The 24,148-nt window shown below is 43.8% G+C and overlaps 1 protein-coding gene across 1 annotated transcript; it reads left to right on the forward strand.

The window, feature by feature from the left end:
* The first annotated feature begins 983 nt into the window (after positions 1 to 983).
* On the forward strand, positions 984 to 23,754 carry LOC106742603 (dynein heavy chain 5, axonemal). The gene is made up of 34 exons (XM_014615730.1): positions 984 to 1,076; positions 1,280 to 1,513; positions 1,579 to 1,733; positions 2,011 to 2,234; positions 2,319 to 2,500; positions 2,671 to 2,843; positions 3,627 to 3,821; positions 3,969 to 4,168; positions 4,255 to 4,478; positions 5,178 to 5,353; positions 5,429 to 5,611; positions 5,766 to 6,164; positions 6,315 to 6,565; positions 6,675 to 6,926; positions 7,511 to 7,674; positions 7,745 to 8,005; positions 8,850 to 9,078; positions 9,140 to 9,813; positions 9,934 to 10,739; positions 11,194 to 11,401; positions 11,596 to 11,982; positions 12,086 to 12,258; positions 12,697 to 13,063; positions 13,130 to 13,324; positions 13,454 to 13,592; positions 13,941 to 14,184; positions 14,297 to 14,738; positions 15,391 to 16,748; positions 16,804 to 20,381; positions 20,439 to 20,665; positions 20,769 to 21,080; positions 21,934 to 22,385; positions 22,524 to 22,818; positions 23,045 to 23,754. The coding sequence occupies exons 1-34, from the start codon at positions 984 to 986 to the stop codon at positions 23,429 to 23,431; spliced, it is 13,839 nt and encodes a 4,612-aa protein (XP_014471216.1). The 3' UTR covers positions 23,432 to 23,754.
* Positions 23,755 to 24,148: the final 394 nt, after the last annotated feature.

The following is a 24,148-nucleotide window of genomic DNA, read 5'->3' on the forward strand; positions in this document are numbered from 1 at the left end:
CATTGACGAATATCTCGGTGTCATCCAGAATATATCGTGAGTCATTGGTTGCCTGTTACCCTACACCGAAAGCAAAAGTGCTAAATTTTTAAATAAATAGAGTAAATTTAAATAATATTAAAAAATAACATTTAAATAATCGGAGTAATTATTTTACTTTGAATAAGTAAATATTATTTGAATATAGCATTAAAGGTAGAAAATACTACATAGTACTGGATTCAAATAAATATTTGTTAAATATAAAAATAATATGTGAATATATAGCACTTTTTTCTCGCACACTATGCTATATCCAAGTAATATTTACTTGATCCAGGCAAAATAATTACTCCAATATTCGTTAGCAAATATTTACTTGAATGTAACACATTGAAAGAAGAAAGTAAATACATTCAATTAAATATGTACTAAGTGTATTTTATTCTTAACCAAGTAAATATTACTTAAATGTAGCATACTAAAAGGAAATAAAGCTACATTTAAGCGATATTTACTTGATCCAAACAAAAGAATTATTTCAATACTCGTTAGCAAATATTTACCTGGATGTAGAACCTTTTTCTTTTAGTGTCCGGACATCGCTTAATTCTCAATTCTTATGATGCACCGTTACATTTTATAACGAGTAACAAGTGGCTCATTACGGAAGATTCGATAGACAATTTGTAGTGCCATTATTGGCGCGCGCGAACGCGCAACGATCTCGCGTTCGCAAGTTCCCGATTTCACGGGAGATATCCGTGATACAGCGATATCGACTACTTAGGGGTCGAATCGCGCGGAAATTCCCACACGACACGAACGATGCGTCGAAGGGCGGTGCCAGACACGAAACCGTGGCACCACGAGCCATCCCCTCGCACCACCTCGGCCGGTGTTCGCGAGAATTCGCCGAGCCTCGAGGGTGACTCTCGGTGCAGCCTGCACATCGTTGCTCAGTCAGCTTCCACCGTGGCCACGTGTCGCTCTCCGCCTGACTTATGTTCGTGCAAGCGCCGCAAGTCATTAAGCAGAGATCGGACGGGAATTCCGATGATGCTAGCGACGAGGAAGGTCCCGAGGATATTCTCCAGGTCGCGACAGAGCGCGGCTCGAAATTCCGACACGCTTCTCGCAAGGAAAAATTCGTGTAGATGCTTTTTAGTAGTCGCAAGAATGTCTAAGAAGACGCGATATATGTAAAATAAGCTTTCAAATTCGATGGATATGAGCGAGAGACTGAGATGCGGTTAACATTTTCTCGCGTCGATTAACGATCGTTGTCTTATGCTTGCAGAAACGGCGGGAGGAATGCGAGAGGAAGGCGAGGCGAGGGGAGATGGACCCTCGCTTGGAGTTCGCTTTCCAACTCTTGATGGATGCAACACAGTTGTCCCGGCACGAGGTGATGGACCATGTCTTTGAGGGCGACATGTTGGACGAAATTAACCTGCTGTTTGTCCCGCACATGAGATCCACCCTCGTCTGGTACTATCAGGAAGTGGAGGAGCCAGAGCCTCCGACCGACACGGTATGACATTGTTGATCGTTGGTTACCCGAGGACAGCGATAACAGCGAGAGTAATCTCGTTAAAGGTACAACCGAAAACTGTGACCTCCAGGTCAGCCCCGAATGCGACGGCAGCGAAAGTCAAGGAACAGAAGGAGCCGAAGGAACCGTCGAAGAAGAAGCTCTTCCTGACTGATGGCTGGCAAGTGCCTTGCACGGGCATCTGCATATATATGTTCAGGTAATCGACGTGATTTTAATCAATTCAATGCTCGCAGTGACCCTTCCTCTTTAAATGCGATCGTTTATTTTGACATCGCCAATACACATACACGGAAAAAAGGAATTAGCTGTCCACATGGTATAACTGAAACTTAGTTACAGATCTAGTTTTTAGCTGTGGCAGCTAAAAACTACGTACAAGAACAAAAAGAATGGGCTAAATTAACTAAATTTCATTTGTACCATATGAACGGTTAAATTTTACCTGTGGCAGCTATTTCTTTTCTTCCGCGTAGAATCAACGTGTCGAAGCCACTGCCCGAAGAAGGCTTCCAGAAGGACCTCTACACAGGTGTGATAGATACGATGAAAGTAGGCGTGATAACGTCCATCCAGCGAGTCGTGGAACAAGTGTTCATGGACGCGTTAGCGCACCCCGGCGCCGAAGGTGAGGACGATTGCACGATGATCAAGACTCTCTTGCTGCCAGGCTTGCGATCCTTTTGCAGCGCTCTCAAAGGTACCCTTGTGAACCTTAAATTCGCGCATTTTACACCCTTACACGATCTCGCGACCTTCTAAGTAACATTCGATGTGCGCAAAGTTTGCGAAAAGGTAGCGCTCGAGAGCAGCATATTCAGCGACGGCGAGCCAATGATGACGGAAGTGCACAACTTCGAGGAAGCGAAGATCTTCGTGGCGAAGGACAACGCCGTGGAGCAGATCGAGGAGAGGGTGAGGGTCTGGATAAAGAGACTCAAGGACTTCATGGCGGAGAGCAAGCAGGTGAAGAGGGAGAATGACAATTCCGGGCCGCAGCAAGAACTCGAATATTGGAAGCGACGGGGCGCGCAATTCAGTCAACTGGTCAACCGACTGCAGGTTCTTTTATGCCCTTTTAGCAAATTTAATTTATTCCATTGCGACTCGCGAGAAATTCACGAAGGGAGTTGCAGGATCATGAGGTCACGATGTCTCTCCTGTGCCTGCAAGTTGCACGCTCAAAGCTGATCAAAGACTGGGTCGACGCGGAGGACGAGGTAACCTATTGTTTCAACGAAGCAAAGGACAATGCCAAGTTCATTCAGGCGCTGGAGAAGTGCTGTCATTGCCTCTACCTCGACGATCCTGTGAGTTCAATCCTTCTTGATGAAACACTGTTCTCCTTATATTTTCTTTAGTTGTATACCCGATAATCTCTGAAATGTTTTTTAAAAGAAAGATTTACAATCCTTCGAGAATATTAAAGTTTTCATTTCTTAAAATACTACTAAACCGTTTTTTTCATACAATTCTATTATATTTGTGTTGTATAGAAAAAGTAGATTTTATTAAGTTTATGGTACTAGAAATTGGTTCGAAATATATGTAGCGATATTGCTAATCAATTTACCGCATTTCCATAAAAGCCACAAGTTGATTTACTATTATGTGCGCATTCTTATGTAAGGTTCTTTTCTTCTGATGAATTGACAAAATTGCATCTGAAAACAAACTTATTATCACCGAAACTTTGCCGGTTTGCTTTCTTCACAAAATCCGCACAAAAAAGAAATTTATTTAAGTTCCTTTAATTATAATTTATCTAGTTTCTTAATTATTATATGCTATGTTTAATATACCAATATACAGTATCAAAATATTTTGTGAAAAATATGAGTTAAACGGTATTTTACTCACCTTGAAAACTAAATGTTCCTTTTGAGCTTTATATTAAAACTTTTTTATTTTCGTAATTTTTCTCTAAATTACCATTTTACCAACTTTCTAAAATTACCAGGTAATTTGTCATCAGGTTTTGGTCATTTTCATCTCTAACAACAGCAAATAAAATAATTGTATTGTATGTACAATTAAACATTTCTTAAATTCCGTAGATAAAAATGCGAAATTCGCTGGTGTCATTGCTGCAAACTGTTCGGCTCATATACAGCGTCTCGAGATACTACAACACTTCGGAGAGGACTAGTTCCTTGATGATTAAGATCACGAATCAAATGATCGCTGCTTGTCGAGATTACGTCACAAAGAGAGGCCGTGAAACAGTTTGGGGCCAAGATCGAGTTGCCGCACGATCGCGATTGAAACATTGCCTACGTTTAAACAAGTACCGAAATTGAAATTCACATGACTATTAAATATATTATATGATTAATATATTATATAATTCGCTGGCACAGACGCATGCATGTGATATAATCGATCCATTTTCACATATGAAGATATTAATCACAAATTAATTCTTATTTCACAGAGCCTACAGGGAGACGTACAGGCTGGTTCGTTGCTCGCCGGCGGTGACGGAACAAGAATTCTCTTTCTCAGAGACGCACGTTTTCGGCCGATTTGACGCCTCCTGCGCTAGAATTCGCAAGATTCTCACTATGTTTGACCTCATACAGGACTACCAAACACTCTTCGAAAGACGAATGGAGGGACTGCTTCTCGGAGAAGGTACGCTTGACTTCGTCCTCATCTTGAACGTAACGTTACGTAACGTAACGTATGAGCGATGCGATACCGACTATCGAATTTTATAGCATTGGACGAGGCAATGAAAACCTTTGAAGAAGCTAAGAAGATTGCGACTAGCAAATCCTACGATTACCTGGACCCGAGAAACACCGACTTCGACACGGACTACGATGACTTCATGACGAAAACCGACACGTTGAAAGAGAGCATCGGCGAGATCATCGAGAAGAATTACGCCGATGTGTGGGAAACACCACAGGGAATACGGTTTTTGACGCGATTTGAAAAGGTAACGAACATACTTATTTCATTTATTCTTTTTTCTATTAATCCACGAAAGATATCTCGAAAATCCTATTCTTTCAACCCAACATTATTCAGGTAGGAAAGAGACGTCAAGAAGACAACATATTTTGATCATGAAATAAACCAAGTAGATATCACAAGTCGGGTCTTAGAAAATCAGACTATGTTGTCGATATGTCATCCACTAGACGTCATTATGTGACGTTTAACTGACGACGAAAAGTATAGGACCAATATAAAATAAAATAGCTGGTTATTTAATATCTATTTATTATGAAATATATTGATTGACATGATTTAAACAAAGTAATGTTTTATCATTTTATTTAAATAATTTTAACAAATCTGTCATTTTTATTTCTGTGTCATTACATCCTCATAGATATGTCCCTTTGTTTCGATCCCGTAGCGGTTCACCCATCCTTTCCTTAACCAAGGCAACCTTAACCACTCTGTTGCTTGACTTCTATAGTTGAATAGGAATTGGTGGTGTCATTGAGTTCCGATAATATCTTTATAGATTACGAGTTAATTATAATATAATTTTATATCATTTAAAATATTATTATAATAGTATACTTACTGGCAAATGTTGGAAACAATTTAACAATTAGGTATGAGATTATTGATATAATATGACCTTCTACTTGGATGTTTGTTAACGCTCTCAATTTTACAAAAGGTCAGTGAGAAAATACCGCTCGCGAAATTGGAGGAAAAGTACAACGTCGTCGTGAGGTATTGCGACAGAGAGATAGACCGGGTTTTGAAACTGTTCAGACGGCAGAGAGACGACCCACCGTTACCAAGACACATGCCGCCCATAGCAGGACGACTGACTTGGGCAAATTCCTTGAAGTAAGCGAAATAACAATCACTATTGTTTGTATGATTATTCACAACTACTGAGGAGTAACGTTGAAATTTTGTTAGAGTGCATCTGGACGAGTTGACGACGTCCGTGTCGAATCATCCTGTTTTGAAGACCTTACCACTGACCGGCGATTTAATCAAGAGATATAATCACGTCATCGGGATTCTTAAGCAATATCAGACCGACATTGCCGAGATCTGGACGCACCAGAATTCTTGGATCATCGAGGATTCTTTGAAACGGTCAGATCGTAAGATTAGCAACGAAATAATTTCGTTAAAACCATTTCATGGGAATGATTTCGTTAAAATAATTTCTTCGAAATAATTCCTCGTCTGGAATTAATTAGTCTGAAAATTCAGCGTTCCTTATCATACGTCATGAACTTTTTCTCAGACCGCTGCTGATAGTCGATGAGAAATCGGCGAAGGTGAAGGTGAATCTGGAAAGTCGAGTCGTTCTCTTGTTCCGCGAGGCCGATTGCCTGGCAAAGATCAACCTGGAAATCCCAATTGTCGCACTGACGATATTAGCGAAGAAAGATCACTTTACGCTGATTACGGACTCACTTCAGCTTATGATCGAGGAATTTATCTCTACCGCCAAGCGCGTGAAGTTGGAGGTTCGGCCTCTTTTATTACCGCATTTGGTTTGCGTTGCGTCTCTCTTGGAACCCGGCTTAACATTCTTAACGTGGACTAAGCCGGATTGGAAAGATTTTTGTCAAAACACAAAGGAGCAGATCAAGACCTTCGATATCCTCATTACAAGAGTGCACGATGTGTACGACAATAGGTGTGTGTGTCGAGGATAAAAGAAGCAACTCTGCTCTTCTAGCTTGGAAATTTTGCGAATTTGTAACGAAGCGTCCGGGTCACAAATTTTTTATCTATTTGAATTACGAATTCTCGACGAATCTACTGATGATGATTTCTATCCTGTCAGGATCCTGCAAGTGTTGGCGAGTATGCAGAAAGTGACCTTGCACACTTTGCCCGAATCCGAGCAGCCGTGGACGATCGAGGAGTTCGCGGAGAAGAACGAGGAGATATGTAGATCGGCTGCGGTGGATTTGCATCGCAAGAGCATGATGGTCGAGGAGGCGGTGGAGGAGGTGTTGCAACTTGTTAGAAAGGCCATAGACAGTTTCAAAAGCACTGCCAATTCTCAGCAATTTGACTTTCCCACCGGTGAAGGTAGCGCACTTAATGTCGATTATTAATGTTTGTTACGACGTGAACGCCATGCGATTTCGCCACCGGCGCGAAATCGATGCTGCAAACGTTACATTGCTCGGAAATGAAGGAGCGGAAGACGGAGAGGCGGCAGAACAAACCGTCCAGCAGGATTGGTCCGTGGTGTGGAACTGCTTCGATGACCCCCATCAATTACTAACTACACCGGGCGCTTTACCCAAAGGCATGCAGGAAATGGTTCGGAACGCGGTATCCGAGATGAGACGATATTATTCCAGGAAGGTTGTGGACGTATTAATAAAAGTCACCAGGGTATCTTTGGACGCAATCAGGAAACGGTTTATACGGGAACTCGATTCGGGTAACGCTCTCAACAAAACTTCTTTTATCTCCATGCTGAAAGAAAGAATTTGGCAACAATTACCAAGATTTGGTTGAATAATCTTAATTACAATTGTTTGATTATTGTAGTCAAATCATTTAGTACCATCCCAAATAGCAAAATAATGTCAAGTGACGTCTTAATAACGTCTTAATGGCGTTTCTAACGTTTCAATAAGACGCCATTGAAACGTCATTTGACGTCACCTTGCTATTTGGGATATATTGTATATACATTGAAAAAAAAAGGTATTTAAAAATTTATTTGTGGGATATAAAAATAAGCTTTGTTTCTGTAAAATAAACCTTATATCCCGCAAATGAATAGTTATATATATTTTTTCTAGTGTAATATTTGACTGTACTATAGTACAGTAGTATTAAATGATTTGGTTAGAGTAACCAAACAAGTTAAGACTATTTAAAATTACCAAATCTCGGTAATTGTTCATCAAATCCTCCTTTCAAATCAGCGTTTCGATGTTTGAATATTCACGACAAGTTGAATCGACAAATTGTTCTTTTTAATATAGTCTTCTTCTCTAAAAATCCTTACCCTTATAGAAGCGTCGCCAAACCCGATATTTCTATTACACGCGACGCTGATGATTCCGGCAGTGACGGTCAAGCCGAGCCTGGACGATGTTCAGGAAGCATTGACGACGGTCGGAAAGTTTATCACGGGCGTCGCGAAGGGAGTGTCACAATGGAGTGTCAAAGATAGCAAGGTAAGGGACTATGCTGAAATCATGAAATTATCGTAAACCCGATGCGTTCTGATGACGATCTCGTCGTTAGAACATGTGGAAGAATCTGCCATATGCGTCCAAAAGAAACCTGGCTGATGTCGTGCTGCGAGCGCAAAATAACTCCTCGAAACAGAAGCAGCAAGAACTGGAAGATTTGAAGACCAGAAGACGCAGGCTTTATAAGATTTTTTCCGAGGAGAGACCCGTGTTTCCAGTTCAAAGAACAAATTTCCACACGATGGTGATGGACAACAAGGAGATCATTAAATTGCTCGGCAATTTGAGCACTTGCACAATGGAATTACGACAGGTAGTCCATAATATACGATACTAACACACATGAGAGTAGCTAGGATTTCAATTAGGCGGGGAGAAGGGAGAAAGAGCAAAAATTTATCTTCACACAAATTTTATTATTATTTATTTATTAGAAAAGAATCTTCCTACGCAAATGAAATACACCAAAATTATTGCAGACAATGCAGGCACTGACATGTGATGGTAAAATTGTGAAATTTTCATTACATTAATTTTTTTATAAAGCATTACTACTACGTTCTACTTGCGCATCACGGGAATCAAGATTAGTTTGGGACCCCCCAATATATATAATTGTAGTTTTTTTATTTCAAATGTATTGAAATACCAATTATGTTATTATATAAATAAAGTCGAAATAATTTTGTATAAAAATACGTTTTATATAAAAAAAATTATATATATATGTGTGTGTGTGTGTATATTTTTTATTTATATACATTATTTTATATCATTATTATTTTTTTTTAACATTATAAGAAATTTGTTAAGAATAGAATTTTTATAATACGCCAAGAATATTGTGTCTAGCGGACATATAACATTAATAGAACAGTCCTATATTATTAAAAAATATCATAACATTTTTAGAATATTATAAGAATATTATTTTAATATTGAATAATATTCATACAATATTTTAGGAATATTACACATTCATAAGGTAGTTACATTTTTTTACTTCTATGATTATTATAATGTAATTGTTTCTCATTGTCAAAATTTAAGGAGAGAGGGCAAGCGCCCCCGTGACCCATCCTGACCTATATTAACATATATAAAGCGCAAGATCTCTAACATGTGCAGTCTATATTATAATCAACTTATTTTAACAGGATCTGACAGAATTTCTCGATCGCTGGAAGCCGTACAAGTTTCTTTGGAAGAATGAGCGCAGCATGCGAGAACTGTTGCAGATCTCCCTGTCGGAATTCGAAGCTACTCTTCGGAAGCACAGCGAGCTCGAAGATCGACTGGCCACCGAACCGGATATGATCATATTCGGCACATCGATCGCCGTGTCAACGGAGAAGCTGAAGTACGGTCTCTATACGGAGATCAAAGGTAAGTGTCGTTGTTACGACAAAGCAAGAGAAGATCGCTAGATCCGACGAACTCGGCGCAGGTTGCACGCACAAGATCGGACAGGCGATGAAGAAGAAGTATCGCCGCGAAATGGAATACGTTTACGCGCTGATGAGCGAGATGGACCGCAAACTGGACCACCAGATCCGCGACCTGGACGACGTGCGCCTCATCATGGATACTCTGAAGAAGATCCGCGAGCAGGAGGTCGACATGGAGCTGAAGATCGATCCTATAGAAGAGGCCTTCAACATAGTCACCAGGTACGAGGTGCCCGTGGATCAGGAATGTTTGGAACAAGTGGACAACCTGAGAGACACCTGGCAGAATTTGCTGACGCGGGCGCAAGAGAGCCACGTGCTGCTATTGACGCTGCAGCCGCAGTTCCAGGACGATCTGCGGAACAACCTCGAAAAGTTCCGCGCAGATAACGAGATGTACTGCGAGGAATACAGATCGTCCGGACCGATGCAGCCGGGCTTGAGTCCGCGAGATGCCTCCGACAGGCAGATACTCTTCCAAAACAGGTTTGACGGTATGTGGCGAAAGTTGCAGACGTACCAGAACGGCGAGGAACTCTTCGGCCTGCCCATCACGGACTATCCAGAACTCTCGCAGATCCGCAAGGAGTTGAATCTGCTACAGAAATTGTACAAACTGTACAACGATGTCATCGACAGAGTCAGCAGCTATTATGACATTCCATGGGGCGAGGTAGGGATGTCGAAGTAATTAAAGCCGTCCACGTTCCTCAGGAACGTTCTACGTTGTGTGCCACGCCATGACGTTGCGCAAACAAGACTACGTCATGACCATTTTCCGTAATTCCTTTAGGTCAATATCGAGGAGATCAACAACGAGCTGATGGAATTCCAAAACCGTTGTCGCAAGCTGCCGAAAGGGCTGAAGGAGTGGCCGGCGTTCTTCGCGCTCAAGAAGACGATCGACGACTTCAACGACATGTGCCCCCTCCTCGAGCTGATGGCGAACAAGGCCATGAAGCCACGCCATTGGCAGAGGATCGTGGAGGTGACAGGGTACACGTTCGATCTCGAGAGCGAAGGCTTCTGTCTGAAAAACATTCTCGAGGCGCCGTTACTGAAGAACAAGGAGGACATCGAGGACATCTGCATATCGGCGATGAAGGAGAAGGACATCGAGGCCAAACTCAGGACGGTCGTGAACGAATGGTCTTCTCACGAGCTGACGTTCATGACGTTCAACAACCGTGGGGAATTGTTGCTGAGAGGAGACACCACCGCGGAGACGATCGGTCAATTGGAGGACAGTCTGATGGTGCTCGGCTCGCTGATGTCGAATCGCTACAACGCGCCCTTCAGAAAGCAGATACAGCAATGGCTCTCGGACCTGTCGAATACGAACGAAATACTCGAGAGGTGGCTGCTCGTGCAGAACATGTGGGTCTACCTCGAGGCGGTATTCGTGGGCGGCGACATCGCGAAGCAATTGCCGAAGGAGGCCAAGAGGTTCAGCAAGATCGACAAAAGCTGGCAGAAGATTATGCAGCGTGCTCACGAGACGCCCGGCGTTGTACCTTGTTGTGTAGGTGATGACCTGCTGAAGCAACTCTTGCCGCACTTGCAAGAGCAACTGGAGTTGTGTCAGAAGTCCTTGAGTGGGTGCGTATATATGCGTGCATTGTATAATTAATAATACGCATTTTGCAGTGTTGGTCAAGTTAATTTTTATTTTTAACTAAGTTAATGACCTATAAAAAATTAACTTAGTTAAGTTAAAAGACTACTAGACCAAAACTAATTTAATTTAAAAAATCAACACATTGGCAACGAATGACGCATAAATGCGTCATTTAGAAATGTGATTTTAATGACAAATAATAAGTTTAATATCGATGAATTATCTTAATTTATATAAAAAAAGTTAATAAATTAAAGTTAATACATTTTAGATTAATTCTTTTAAGTTAAAACTTAATTAGCATTTCAAATTAATTCGTTAAAAGTCAACTCATTTAAAATTAACTAAGTTAATAATTTTTTTACTTAACTCTTAACCGAATTAATAATCAATCCTAGATCTTTGATAACACGCGTTTTTTCAATCGTGTTTTAGCTATTTAGAGAAAAAACGCATGATGTTTCCGAGGTTTTTCTTCGTCTCCGACCCTGCACTCTTGGAGATACTCGGCCAAGCGTCCGATTCTCATACCATACAAAATCATCTACTTTCTATCTTCGATAATACACGCTACGTCAAATTCCATGATATCGAGTATAATAAAATGACAGCCATTGTGTCATCGGAAGGCGAGACGATATTGGTACATATGCATGAGAATAATTTACAATGTACGTAGAGCACGTAGAAATTTATCTATATGGAAAATTTAGTGTTTCTGCACGACATTTTTAACAACTCGGATTTATATGCAATGAAAACGAAGCTGAAATTTTGAAATTTAAAATTCAATAATGACGAATATCTCCTACATTCTTTCATGATAATTATGCGCAGCTTGAGAGAGCAGTGAGGGCGGAAGGCTCCGTAGAGACATGGTTGATGCAGTTGCTGCAGACGTCGCAACTCTCCCTGCATTCTATCATCCGACAATGCTTCAGTATGATCAACGATGCGAATTTCAATTTTCTGGCGTTTCTCGACAAGATGCCCGCTCAAATAGGACTGCTGGGTATCCAGATGATTTGGACGCGCGACGGCGAACTGGCCTTGGCTCAAGCTCGCGCAGACAAGAAGATCATGATGGAAACGAACAACAAGTTCCTCGATCTTTTGAACACCTTGATCGATCAGACCACGAGAGATCTCACGAAGATGGAACGAACGAAGTTCGAGACCTTGATCACCATACATGTGCATCAACGTGACATCTTCGACATTTTGGTACGTCGTGAAAATGAAAGAAGGAACTTTTCTTCGCGCACACACATACAAACGCACACACACGTATCTTTTTATACAACAATTCATGTTTCATTCAATTCAGTGCCGCTTGAACGTGCGATCCGTGAACGACTTTGAGTGGCTGAAGCAATGCAGATTTTATTTCAAGGAGGACCTGGACAAGACCTCCATATGTATCACGGATGTTCAATTCACTTACCAGAATGAATACTTGGGATGTACCGATCGGCTGGTTATTACGCCATTAACAGACAGGTAAATGCAGTCGCAAATCGTACTTTACTCTGTATACGCCCAGTAAACATCAATCAACAGTAACATAGCAATAATGTTATAATTTCTCACTCAACAATGTAAATGCAATATAACGAGTGTGTCATGTTGAGTGAGGAATTATAACATTGATGTTACTGATAATTTGTCTTTACTGGGCATATATTGGATTAGTGCAAAGTTCGTCCCGTTTTTAATTGAAACGTACACATAACATTTATTCATTTATTTAAGAATACAATCAATCTCAATAAAGAATACCTCGGTTTGTTCGATGACCTGCCATCTTCCCGATAGCTGCATGATTTCACGATCATAGAAATTCTAGGATTTCATAGCGGAGAACTGATTGAAAAAATGGGAGAAAGTCTTGCATCAAACCAATATAAATTGTTACTTTACCCGTTTTTGTACTTTCAGGTGTTACATAACTCTGGCGCAGGCTCTATCGATGTCGATGGGAGGATCTCCTTGCGGTCCGGCAGGAACTGGGAAAACTGAGACCGTGAAGGATATGGGGAAGACCCTCGCAAAGTACGTGGTGGTCTTCAATTGCTCTGATCAGATGGATTATCGAGGATTGGGTCGTATCTACAAAGGGCTGGCGCAGAGTGGCTCATGGGGTTGTTTCGACGAATTCAACAGGATCGAATTGCCAGTTCTGTCGGTTGCCGCGCAACAGGTCGCCGTGGTGCTCGCCGCGAAGAAGGAGAAGAAGAAGCAGTTCGTCTTCACGGACGGTGATCAGATCGATATGTGCCCGGAGCTTGGAATATTCATCACTATGGTAGACACTAGCGCCGTAACATCAAATCGGAACAAGGAAGCCTGAATAATAAATTGTGAATTTCAGAATCCGGGATACGCCGGGCGAAAGGAACTGCCGGAAAACTTAAAGATACAGTTTCGCACGGTGGCCATGATGGTGCCTGACCGGCAGATTATCATTCGGGTGAAACTCGCCAGCTGCGGATTTCTGGAGAACATCACCCTCGCTCGGAAATTCTACACTCTCTACAAGTTGTGCGAAGAGCAATTGACCAAACAGGTAAAGTCGATGATTTGTCAAAACTAGTTTATGACTCAGTTGATAATTTTTCTTCAACATTAATGACATTGAAGAGAGAGGCAACAATGATTTTCATTAATACACTTTGCATTCACGTGTTCTTCGCAGGTTCACTACGATTTCGGTCTGCGAAACATATTGTCTGTATTACGGACATTAGGAGCGGCCAAAAGAATCAACTCCAAGGATTCGGAGAGCACGATCGTTATGCGCGTTCTACGGGACATGAATCTCTCGAAACTTATAGGTATAATTGTGTTAGTTCGAGGCTGAGCAAATCTTACGATGTTCTCTCTCTCTCTCTCTCTCTCTTACTTTTATCTATATCCTTTCATTTGCTGGATAGTTTTGCTTAGTTGCTTAATTTTGAAACGAACACATATTGTTTGCTGCAAACAGCATCTCTTCTGGTAATTGCATCTGTATTTCATCACTATATTTTGCTTAACTTGATTCAAGCAATCTGTTTCTAATGTCCTATTCTGTAAACTCAAGGAGCTTTACATCCCAGGTGTTTTAAACTCCAGTTAATAAACTATCTATTTATTTATTTCTTTTGCAGACGAGGATGAGCCGCTCTTCATATCTCTCGTAGCCGACCTCTTCCCTAATCAAGTCCTGGAGAAAACGTCCTACCCGGAATTAGAGGCAGCCATTGACGAACAAGTTCAGCAAGCTGGGCTGGTTTACCATGCGCCGTGGGTGTTGAAGTTAATACAGCTTTATGAGACGCAACGCGTGAGGCACGGCATTATGACATTAGGTCCGACAGGTGCAGGCAAGACGACCTGTATTCACACCTTGATGAAAGCATTAACGCAATGTAGCGAGTCGCATAAGTAAGTGAAATACGTAATAGCCTATGCAGCCTTTATAGAATACTTTGGAATTTAGATTATCGATTTTCGATGTAATCTGTTGAAGTTATGAATAGTTCGTTTAATTAAACAGGGAAATGAGAATGAATCCTAAGAGTATAACAGCAGCCCAAATGTTCGGCCGATTGGACGTAGCCACCAACGACTGGACGGATGGAATTTTTTCAGCTCTGTGGCGCAAAACGCTGAAATTAAAGAAAGGCGAGCACGTGTGGCTGGTGCTCGATGGTCCCGTCGACAGTATCTGGATAGAAAATTTAAATTCCGTATTGGACGACAACAAGACGTTGACTCTGGCCAACGGTGACAGATTGTCGATGGCGCCGACGTGCAAGATTATCTTCGAGCCGCACAATATCGATAATGCAAGTCCCGCGACTGTTTCGCGAAACGGCATGGTATATATGAGCTCTTCGGGATTGGACTGGGAGCCGGTTGTCACTGCATGGCTGAAGGCACGATCGACGCTGGAACAAGAAGTACTCGAACAGTTGTTCGCGGATTCTTTCGCCCAGGTAAATCTTGATTGACCCCGAATCGTTAATTCGACGCAAAAGATGTAAACCCAGAAAAAATATATAGCTATAGCAATCATAATGCTGATAATTATATGAGTTTTGCGTGTAGAATTAAAACTCCGCTCCCCTCGCTAGCTATATTGGTTTTGTAACGTCATAGGCGAGACCGCATTGATGGTCTCGTTCAGTTGAAGAAGCTCATAATATACCACGCCCTTAAAATCCCAACAAATCAAAAAAGCCCAAAAAAGCCCTCTTTGGGTGAGGCCCCGTCACACCATACACACAGGACATACATCTCAGGCAAGTATCTTCATACACAGAGGACATCTCATTCAGAATCTGTGACGGTGTGAAGCGCTGGAAGCAATATAACATCAATTGGAGAAAGTGGATCTTCTGCTTCTTCATCTTTCCACCTGATTTTTGCCGAAATGATTTTGCAGTTAGGAAGGCCTGCGAGGTTCCCTTAACGAGTTCATAAATCCGGGGAAGTTTGTTGACAAATCGTCTGGAGCGCCCTCGTTTTCACTGATTATCATAGCAATACGGAACGCGCGAAATTTAAAACGAACATTCCAAACAATCTATCTTTTCTGAATGCGTATTGTAATACACTTTATACATAGTATTACACTCTCGGTTTAAGGTTTATTTGTGGAGCACTCAGACGCTGATACTCGCCATCGACGTTTTACAATGTAACATAGTGAGGCAGATGCTTTGCCTGCTGGAAGGCCTGATACCAGTCGAGGCGACGTCAGAGGAGGCTGAGGACGAGAACACGGAAAAGGACAAGCCGCAACCGGTAACGGCGGAATACCTGAAGCACCTCTACGTGTTCGCGTTAGTGTGGAGCGTAGGAGCGTTGTTGGAAACCGCCGATAGGCTGAAGTACGACAGGTATCTCCGCGAGAACTTCGACACCTTGGATCTGCCAACTTCCGATAGATACTTGGACGCCACGGTGTTCGACTTCTTCGTCACGGACAAAGGCCTATGGGACACTTGGACGAGCATGGTGACCAATTACGTGTATCCCGAATATTCAACGCCCGACTACAGCAACGTTCTGGTTCCCATACCGGATAACGTGAGGATCCAATACCTGATAGACTTGATTGGCCGTCAAGACAAGGCTGTGCTGTTGATAGGGGAGCAGGGATCCGCCAAGACCGTCATGATGAAGTCATACATGAGGAAAGCGAATCCGGACACGACTCTGGGTCGTTCGTTCAATTTCAGTTCGGCCACTAGCCCGTACCAATTCCAAAAGACCATCGAGAGCTACGTGGAGAAGCGTATGGGGAATACGTTCGGGCCGCCGGGCGGCAAGAAGATGCTGGTCTTCATAGACGACGTGAATCTGCCGCAGATCAACGAATGGGGCGATCAGATTACCAACGAGATCGTCCGGCAAACGATGGACATGAAGGGGTTCTACTCGTTGGAGAAGCCTGGCGACTTCATCGTCATCGTCGACGTGACTTTCCTGGCGGCCATGTGTCAGCCCGGCGGCGGGAGGAACGACATCCCCTCGAGACTCAAGAGGCAATTTTGCATCTTCAATTGCACACTGCCCGACAATGCGTCGATCGACCGGATCTTCAGCGTCCTGGGAGAGGGGCATTATAACGTGAAGAGAGGATTCTCGCAAGAAGTGCGTCTGCTTGTGAAGAAGATGGTTCCTTTGACCCGGATGCTCTGGGACAAAACACGGTCAAAGCTACTGCCAACGCCTGCCAAGTTCCATTATGTCTTCAGTCTGCGAGATCTTTCGAGGATCTGGCAAGGTATGGTCGGCACGTTGTCAACGGTCATCGACAAGGAGAGCGTGCTGATGCTGCTCTGGAAGCACGAATGCACACGGGTGTTCAGCGACCGGTTCACCATACAAAGCGACAAGGACTGGTTCGGTAAAGAAGTAGTTCACGTCGTGGGCGATATTCTTGGGGAAAAATACGTGGGCATGCTGGATCAAGATCCCGCGTTCGTCGATTTCATGAGGTACGTTATGTTACGAAAATAGTAGATCATGAAACTAATGCATGTTTTGCCGCAGGGATGCCCCGGAACCGACCGGTGAAGAAGGTGAGGATGCGGACGTGGAGCTTCCCAAAGTGTACGAGCCGGTTTACGATGATCAGATATTGCGAGACCGACTGGACATGTTTCTCGCGCAGTTCAATGAGATGCAGAGGGGCGCCGGAATGGACCTAGTCTTCTTCCCGGACGCAATGCTACACTTGGTGAAGATATCCCGAGTCATTCGGCATCCGAAGGGCAACGTGATGCTGGTGGGCGTCGGCGGTTCCGGCAAGCAAAGCCTCACGAAGCTCTCCTCTTTTATCGCCGGATACAAGACATTTCAAATCACCCTGACTAGATCATACAACGTGGCTAATTTCTTGGAGGACCTTAGATTCCTTTATCGCACCTGCGGTGCACAGGGCAAAGGCACAACTTTCATCTTCACCGACCTTGACATCAAAGAGGAGGGCTTTCTCGAATACTTGAACAATATCCTGAGCTCGGGGGTGATCAGTAACTTATTCACGCGCGACGAGCAAGCGGAAATCATCTCGGAGTTGACGCCAATTTTAAGACGAGAGAATCCCAAGAGGACTCTCAGTAACGAGCAGGTGATGGACTTCTTCCTGCAGAGGACCTGCCAAAATCTGCACGTCGTCTTCTGTTTCTCGCCCGTGGGCGAGAAGTTCCGGAATCGCGCGCAACGATTCCCAGCGCTCATCTCAGGCTGCACTATAGACTGGTTTCAACCCTGGCCCAAGGACGCTCTAATCTTGGTCGCCAAGCATTTCCTTCACGACTTTGAGATCGCCTGCACCGACGAGGTGAAGGTTGAGCTGGTGAACGCGTTGGGTTCCATACAGGATATCGTCTCGGTGACCTCGACCGAGTACTTCCAACGATTTCGACGTGCCACTCACGTGACTCCGAAGTCCTACTTGAATTTCATCGGCGGTTACAAGAATATTTATCGGTCCAAGCAGCACGAACTCGGCGAGGGTGCGAAAAGAATGGACACAGGTCTAGCGAAGCTCGAGGAAGCGTCGATATCGGTCGAGATCTTGAAGAGAGATTTAGCTGTGATGGAACAAGAGCTGGTCCAAGCCTCCGAGAAGGCTGAGAAGGTGCTTCTGGAGGTGACCGAGAGAGCCATGCAGGCGGAGGCTTTCAAGAATCAAGTGCAGAGAGTAAAGGAGAAAGCGGAGCAACTGGTAGCCTGCATAGCCGATGAGAAAGCGTTGGCCGAGCAGAAGTTAGAAGCTGCGAAGCCGGCATTAGAAGAAGCAGAGGCCGCTTTAAACACCATCAAGCCCGCTCATATAGCGACAGTGAGGAAGCTGGGTAGACCACCGCACCTTATCATGAGGATCATGGACTGCGTGCTGATCTTGTTTCAACGTAAGATTGGCTCGGTCGTACCTGACACCGCCGCGCCGTGTCCGAGGCCCTCATGGGCGGAGTCCCTGAAGTTGATGGCCAGCACGACGTTCCTCTTGCAATTGCAGAACTATCCGAAGGACATAATCAACAACGAGATGGTCGAGCTGCTGCAGCCCTACTTCAAGATGGAGGACTATAATATGGAGACGGCTAGGCGAGTGTGCGGCGACGTGGCCGGACTGCTATCGTGGACCAAGGCGATGGCGTTCTTCCATAGCGTCAACAAGGAAGTGCTGCCGTTGAAGGCGAATCTGGCGCTGCAGGAGGCACGGCTGAAGCTCGCGATGGAGGACCTGGCGAACGCTGAGAGAGAGTTATCCGAGAGGGAGATGGCTCTGCAGGCGGTCAAAGAGCAATATGACAGCGCGGTGGCGGAGAAGCAACGACTAACGGAGGCAGCGAACGTGTGCCTGAGGAAGATGACGGCCGCGACTGCCTTGATCAACGGTTTAGGCGGCGAGAAGATCCGCTGGACCGAACAAAGCGGCGAGTTCAAGATTCAGCTAGGACGATTGGTTGGAGACGTTCTGCTGGCGACCGGATTCTTGTCGTACTGCGGACCTTACAATCAGCAATATCGAGCCAGCCTGGTGAATGCGTGGATGAATACACTGACCACCAAGTCTATACCGTTTACCAAGAATCTGAATATAACGAACATGCTGGTCGACAGCGCGACCATGTCGGAGTGGACTCTTCAGGGGCTGCCGAACGATGAATTGTCCGTGCAGAACGCGCTCATTGTCACCAAGTCCTCGTCTTATCCGCTCCTTGTGGATCCTCAGAATCAGGGAAAAATGTGGATCAAGAATAAGGAAAGCACGAACGAGCTGCAAATCACCTCGTTGAATCACAAGTACTTTCGCACCCACCTCGAGGACAGTCTCTCGTTGGGCAGGCCGCTGCTGATCGAAGACGTGGCGGAGGAGCTCGACCCGGTGCTCGACAACGTGCTCGAGAAGAACTTCATCAAGTCGGGTTCCATCGAGAAGGTAATCGTCGGCGACAAGGAGTGCGACGTAATGCCGGGATTCATGCTGTACATCACCACCAAGCTGCCGAATCCCGCGTACAGTCCGGAGGTCTCCGCGAAGACGTCGATCATCGACTTCACGGTGACGATGCTGGGTTTGGAGGATCAGCTGTTAGGTCGAGTGATACTTATGGAGAAAGCCGACTTGGAAGCGGAAAGGGTCGCCCTGTTCGAATCGGTCATGACCAACCAGCGCTCGATGAAAGAGCTCGAGAGTACGCTGCTGCACAGACTCACGTCTTCGGAAGGCTCCCTGGTGGACGACGAGGCGCTGATAACCGTCCTCCGAGAAACTAAGACCACAGCCGAGTCAGTGAACGAGAAGCTGCAGGTGTCCGCCCTCACCGAGAAGAAGATCACGTTGGCCCGCGAGGAGTTCCGCGCAGTCGCGTCGAGAGGGTCCATTCTGTACTTCCTGATAGTCGAGATGAGCAACGTCAACGTGATGTACCAGAACTCATTGCGGCAATTCCTAACGATCTTCGACAACTCGATCACCAAGTCTACAAAGAGTCCCATCACCCATGAGCGAATCAACACAATCCTGCGTCACCTCACCTACGAGGTCTGGGCGTTCACCCTCAGGAGCCTCTACGAGCGACACAAATCTCTGTTCACGCTGATGCTAGCTATGAAGATAGACTGTCACAAAGGCATCATCTCCCACGCGGAATTCAACGCCTTCATTAAAGGAGGCGCGTCTTTGGATCTCAACGCGGTAACGCCGAAGCCGTTCAAATGGATACTCGATATAACGTGGCTGAACTTGGTCGAGATCAGCCGGCTCGAGGTGTTCGCCGACATCCTCACCAAAATCGAATTCAGCGAGAGGGAATGGAGGATGTGGTACGAGAAAGAGAAGCCGGAGGAGGAGGAGCTGCCGTGCGGCTATCAGAAGAGCCTCGACGTGTTCCGGAAGTTGCTGCTCATCAGATCATGGAGCCCCGACCGAACTTTATCGCAGGCGAGGAGGTATATCACCGAGTCGTTGGGCAGAGAGTACGGAGAGGCGAAAATATTGGACCTAGAGGCGACATGGCTCGAGTCCGAGACCAGAACGCCACTGGTGTGTCTCTTGTCTATTGGATCCGACCCGAGTCCGCAAATTACAGCGTTGGCTAAGCAGAAGACGATCCGTAAGTCACGATCGATCCTGCTCATGACGAGGTTTTCACCACGAGGTCTTTTTACAGCGTTAAACTCGGTATCCATGGGACAGGGCCAAGAGTTTCACGCCCGCAGGATGATCAGCGAGGCCATGAACACGGGCGGCTGGGTTCTCCTGCAAAATATCCATCTATCGTTGCCGTTTTGCACCGAGGTGATGGATGCTCTCGTCGAAACGGAGACGGTGCACGAGGCGTTCAGACTTTGGATGACGACCGAAGTACACCTTCAGTTCCCCATCGGCTTGCTACAGGTTGGATTCTCGACTCGAGTGAAAAACTGCACATTATCGTAAACGCGAAGAGATGCAGCACGAATTCGAAGAAGCCCAGACCTCCTAAAACGAACTGTTTCAGATGGCGATCAAGTTCACGAACGAGCCACCTCAAGGCATAAGGGCTAGCTTGAAGAGGACTTATCAAGGGGTGACACAAGACACGTTGGATTACAGCACGCAATCGCAATGGCCACCCCTGTTGTACGCTGTCGCGTTTTTGCACACCGTGGTGCAAGAGAGGAGAAAATTCGGACCGCTTGGCTGGAACATACCCTACGAGTTCAATCAGGCGGATTTTGCGGCGTCCGTTCAATTCATACAGAACCATTTGGACGATATGGATCCTAAGAAGGGCGTCTCCTGGCCGACCGTCTGCTACATGCTCGGAGAGGTTGCGATTTGTGTCTACATATATTCGCGCGAAATAATTATACAGAGCGCGCCAAAAGTCTGATATACAATATGGCAATACATACATACAGTCGAATACCTCGTAAACAATGCAGTCTTGAAAAAAATGTTTCAGATAAAAGTTGTAGGGTTTAAAAAGATCTTTTTATTAAGTTTATCAGTTTTACCCTTGGGTGGAGATGTCAATGTTAAAAAAAGGTCAACTTCATTTTTTAAATGGAATCATGTAGTTTTCTTAACACAAATCGATTTCTCTATTCGTTCCTCGTATAAAAGTACTAGAGTAAGATTATCGAAAAGTGAACATTTTTCCAGATATTTTACTTTTTATTCTACAAGATATGAAATATCTCATATTCATTTCAATAACATTACCTTAACATTCTTTTGCGTAATAATATGAGAGAGCAATTGATTATTAATATTAATTATTATACATCGATATATTTGCAAAATACAATGCATTTTTTTAAGATTTCTCTAAATTTACAGCGATTGATTCCACCTGTCATTCTACGTACAAAAGTATAATACTTTTATATGCAGAATGAACAGAGGAATGGATTTGTGTTTCAAAAATTATATGATTCCATTTGACAAAATAAAGTTGACTTTTATTCGAAGCCTCCATCCAAGGCCAAATCGATAAGATCGATAAATAGATGAGCGGCGAGATCTTTTTAAATTCTACAACTTTTATCTAAAACACCTTTTTCAAAATTATACTACGTTTACGAGATATTCTACTGTATCCAGACTTTTAGCGTACCCTCTATAATTTGATAGCGTTCTCTGCATCTCTCACCTCATCCCCTCTCATCGCCGCTTCACAGGTTCAATACGGCGGTAGAGTCACCGATGACTTCGACAAACGTTTGCTGACGACTTTCACACACGTCTGGTTCTGCGACGTGCTGTTACGACCAGGCTTCGAGTTCTACCGAGGATACAGGGTACCTCAGACGAGAAACCTTCAGGGATACTTAGACTACATCGACAGTTTACCAGCCACCGACACGCCGGAAGTATTCGGGTTGCATCCAAACGCTGATATCACTTACCAGATCAACACAGCGAAAGGGATCCTCGACACGATTCTCAGCGTACAGCCGAAAGAAGGTGGTGTACAGGGCGGTGAGACCAGAGAGAACGTCGTGTATAAATTAGCTGATGACATGTTGTCCAAATTACCCAAGCAGTACAACTCATTCGAGGTGAAGGAAGCTCTTCAAAGGATGGGGCCGTTGATGCCAATGAATATATTTCTGAGGCAAGAAATAGACCGGTAAGAGATAGACGTTAGCGTTTTGTCGTATCGGGCATAAAGAAATAATGTCAACATCGACGGAGTGTCACGGAATATAATCCGATGAGAACACAGAGACAAGTGGTTTTTCTGTACGACGGCTTCTTCTCTTCCAAGGATTTCGAGAGTCATCAAAGAGGTGCGCAGCACTTTGACGGATTTGAAACTGGCTATCGAGGGTACCATCGTGATGAGTCAGGGTCTGCGAAAATCGCTGGACGCGATGTACGATGCGCGTATCCCGGAGAGGTGGTTGAAGATATCCTGGGAGTCAGCGACTTTGGGCTTTTGGTACACGGAACTTCTGGAAAGAGACTATCAGTTCAGACAGTGGTGCAACCACGGCCGTCCGAAGGTTTTCTGGATGACCGGGTTTTTTAATCCGCAAGGATTCTTAACGGCAATGAGGCAGGTGAGGTGGAAAGTGAAACGCGATGTTCGAGGTAAACTGTGTTTATCTCTGTTCTTTGGTACTTAAATTATCTTAACGCCAATTAGACTTGGATCAGCCGTGTCACTTTGTACATATGTGTCAGTTAACGCATACATACATAAATTAACGTAATAATTAACGTTACATATATAAATTAACGTAATAATTAACGTTACATACATAAATTAACGTAAATGAATTTCAGGAAGTGACCAGAGCGCACAAGGGATGGGCTTTGGATTCTGTCGTCCTGCAAAACGTGATAACGCGTTACAACAAGGAGGATATTAAAAATCAACCGCAGGAGGGAGTTTACGTCCACGGTTTGTTTCTCGAGGGTGCGTCGCTCGACCGAAAAGCCGGCAAACTCGTCGAGAGTAGGCCGAAAGTCCTCTACGAACAAATGCCAGTCATTTACATTTTCGCGATAAATACTACAGCCGGCAAAGATCCGAAATTATATGAGTGTCCTATATACAGGAAACCTCAGAGAACGGATGCAAAATACGTGGGTTCTATCGATTTCGAGACGGATCACAATCCTCGGCATTGGACACTTCGAGGTGTAGCCCTGCTATGTGATATTAAATAAGATAGATGAATAGACACAGGGAGATCAATTTATTAAATATTTCTCCTTTGATTCCTCTCAGGGCGCAACGGAATGACAAATAAGAAAAGGAAATGTATATAATATAAGTACATTCAAGAATATGTAGCTAACCATATATACTACAGCCAGATACTTAGATGTGCGCGCGCGCGTGTGTGTGTGTGTGTGTGTGTGCATAGAGAGAGAGAGAGAACAGCGACTACATTAATTAAGTTTTGTGAACAAAGATTTTTCGAAATAATCATGAAATTTTGCTTCAAAAATATGAAATATCTCAATAACTAACTTGACAATTAAATATAATTAGTGAATATATTGTATGTATAAATGTGTTCTCACTTTAATCTTTCTTCTTCGTCTTTAATTTATATTATAAAAATATGTGATCTAGTTCATATTCGAATCAATACCTAACGTTATACGTTGCAAATCATTTAATATGAATAACTGCAATATGTGGCACGCTAGTGTGCACATACACAAAGGATTTTACATATATACATCTAGCAAACAAAATTGCAGTTATATAACTGTTAGTTGTAATTTCCTACTCAACAATGTAACTGTTATATAACATACGCGTTATTATATAACAATTACATTGTTGAGTAGGAAATTACAACAGTTATGTAACTGCAACTTTCTATATCTATCTATCTATCTATCTATCTATCTATATATATATATATATATATA

The sequence above is a fragment of the Dinoponera quadriceps genome, unplaced genomic scaffold (genome assembly GCF_001313825.1).
Source record: "Dinoponera quadriceps isolate SergipeBrazil2010 unplaced genomic scaffold, ASM131382v1 scaffold113, whole genome shotgun sequence".
Taxonomy (NCBI): domain Eukaryota; kingdom Metazoa; phylum Arthropoda; class Insecta; order Hymenoptera; family Formicidae; genus Dinoponera; species Dinoponera quadriceps.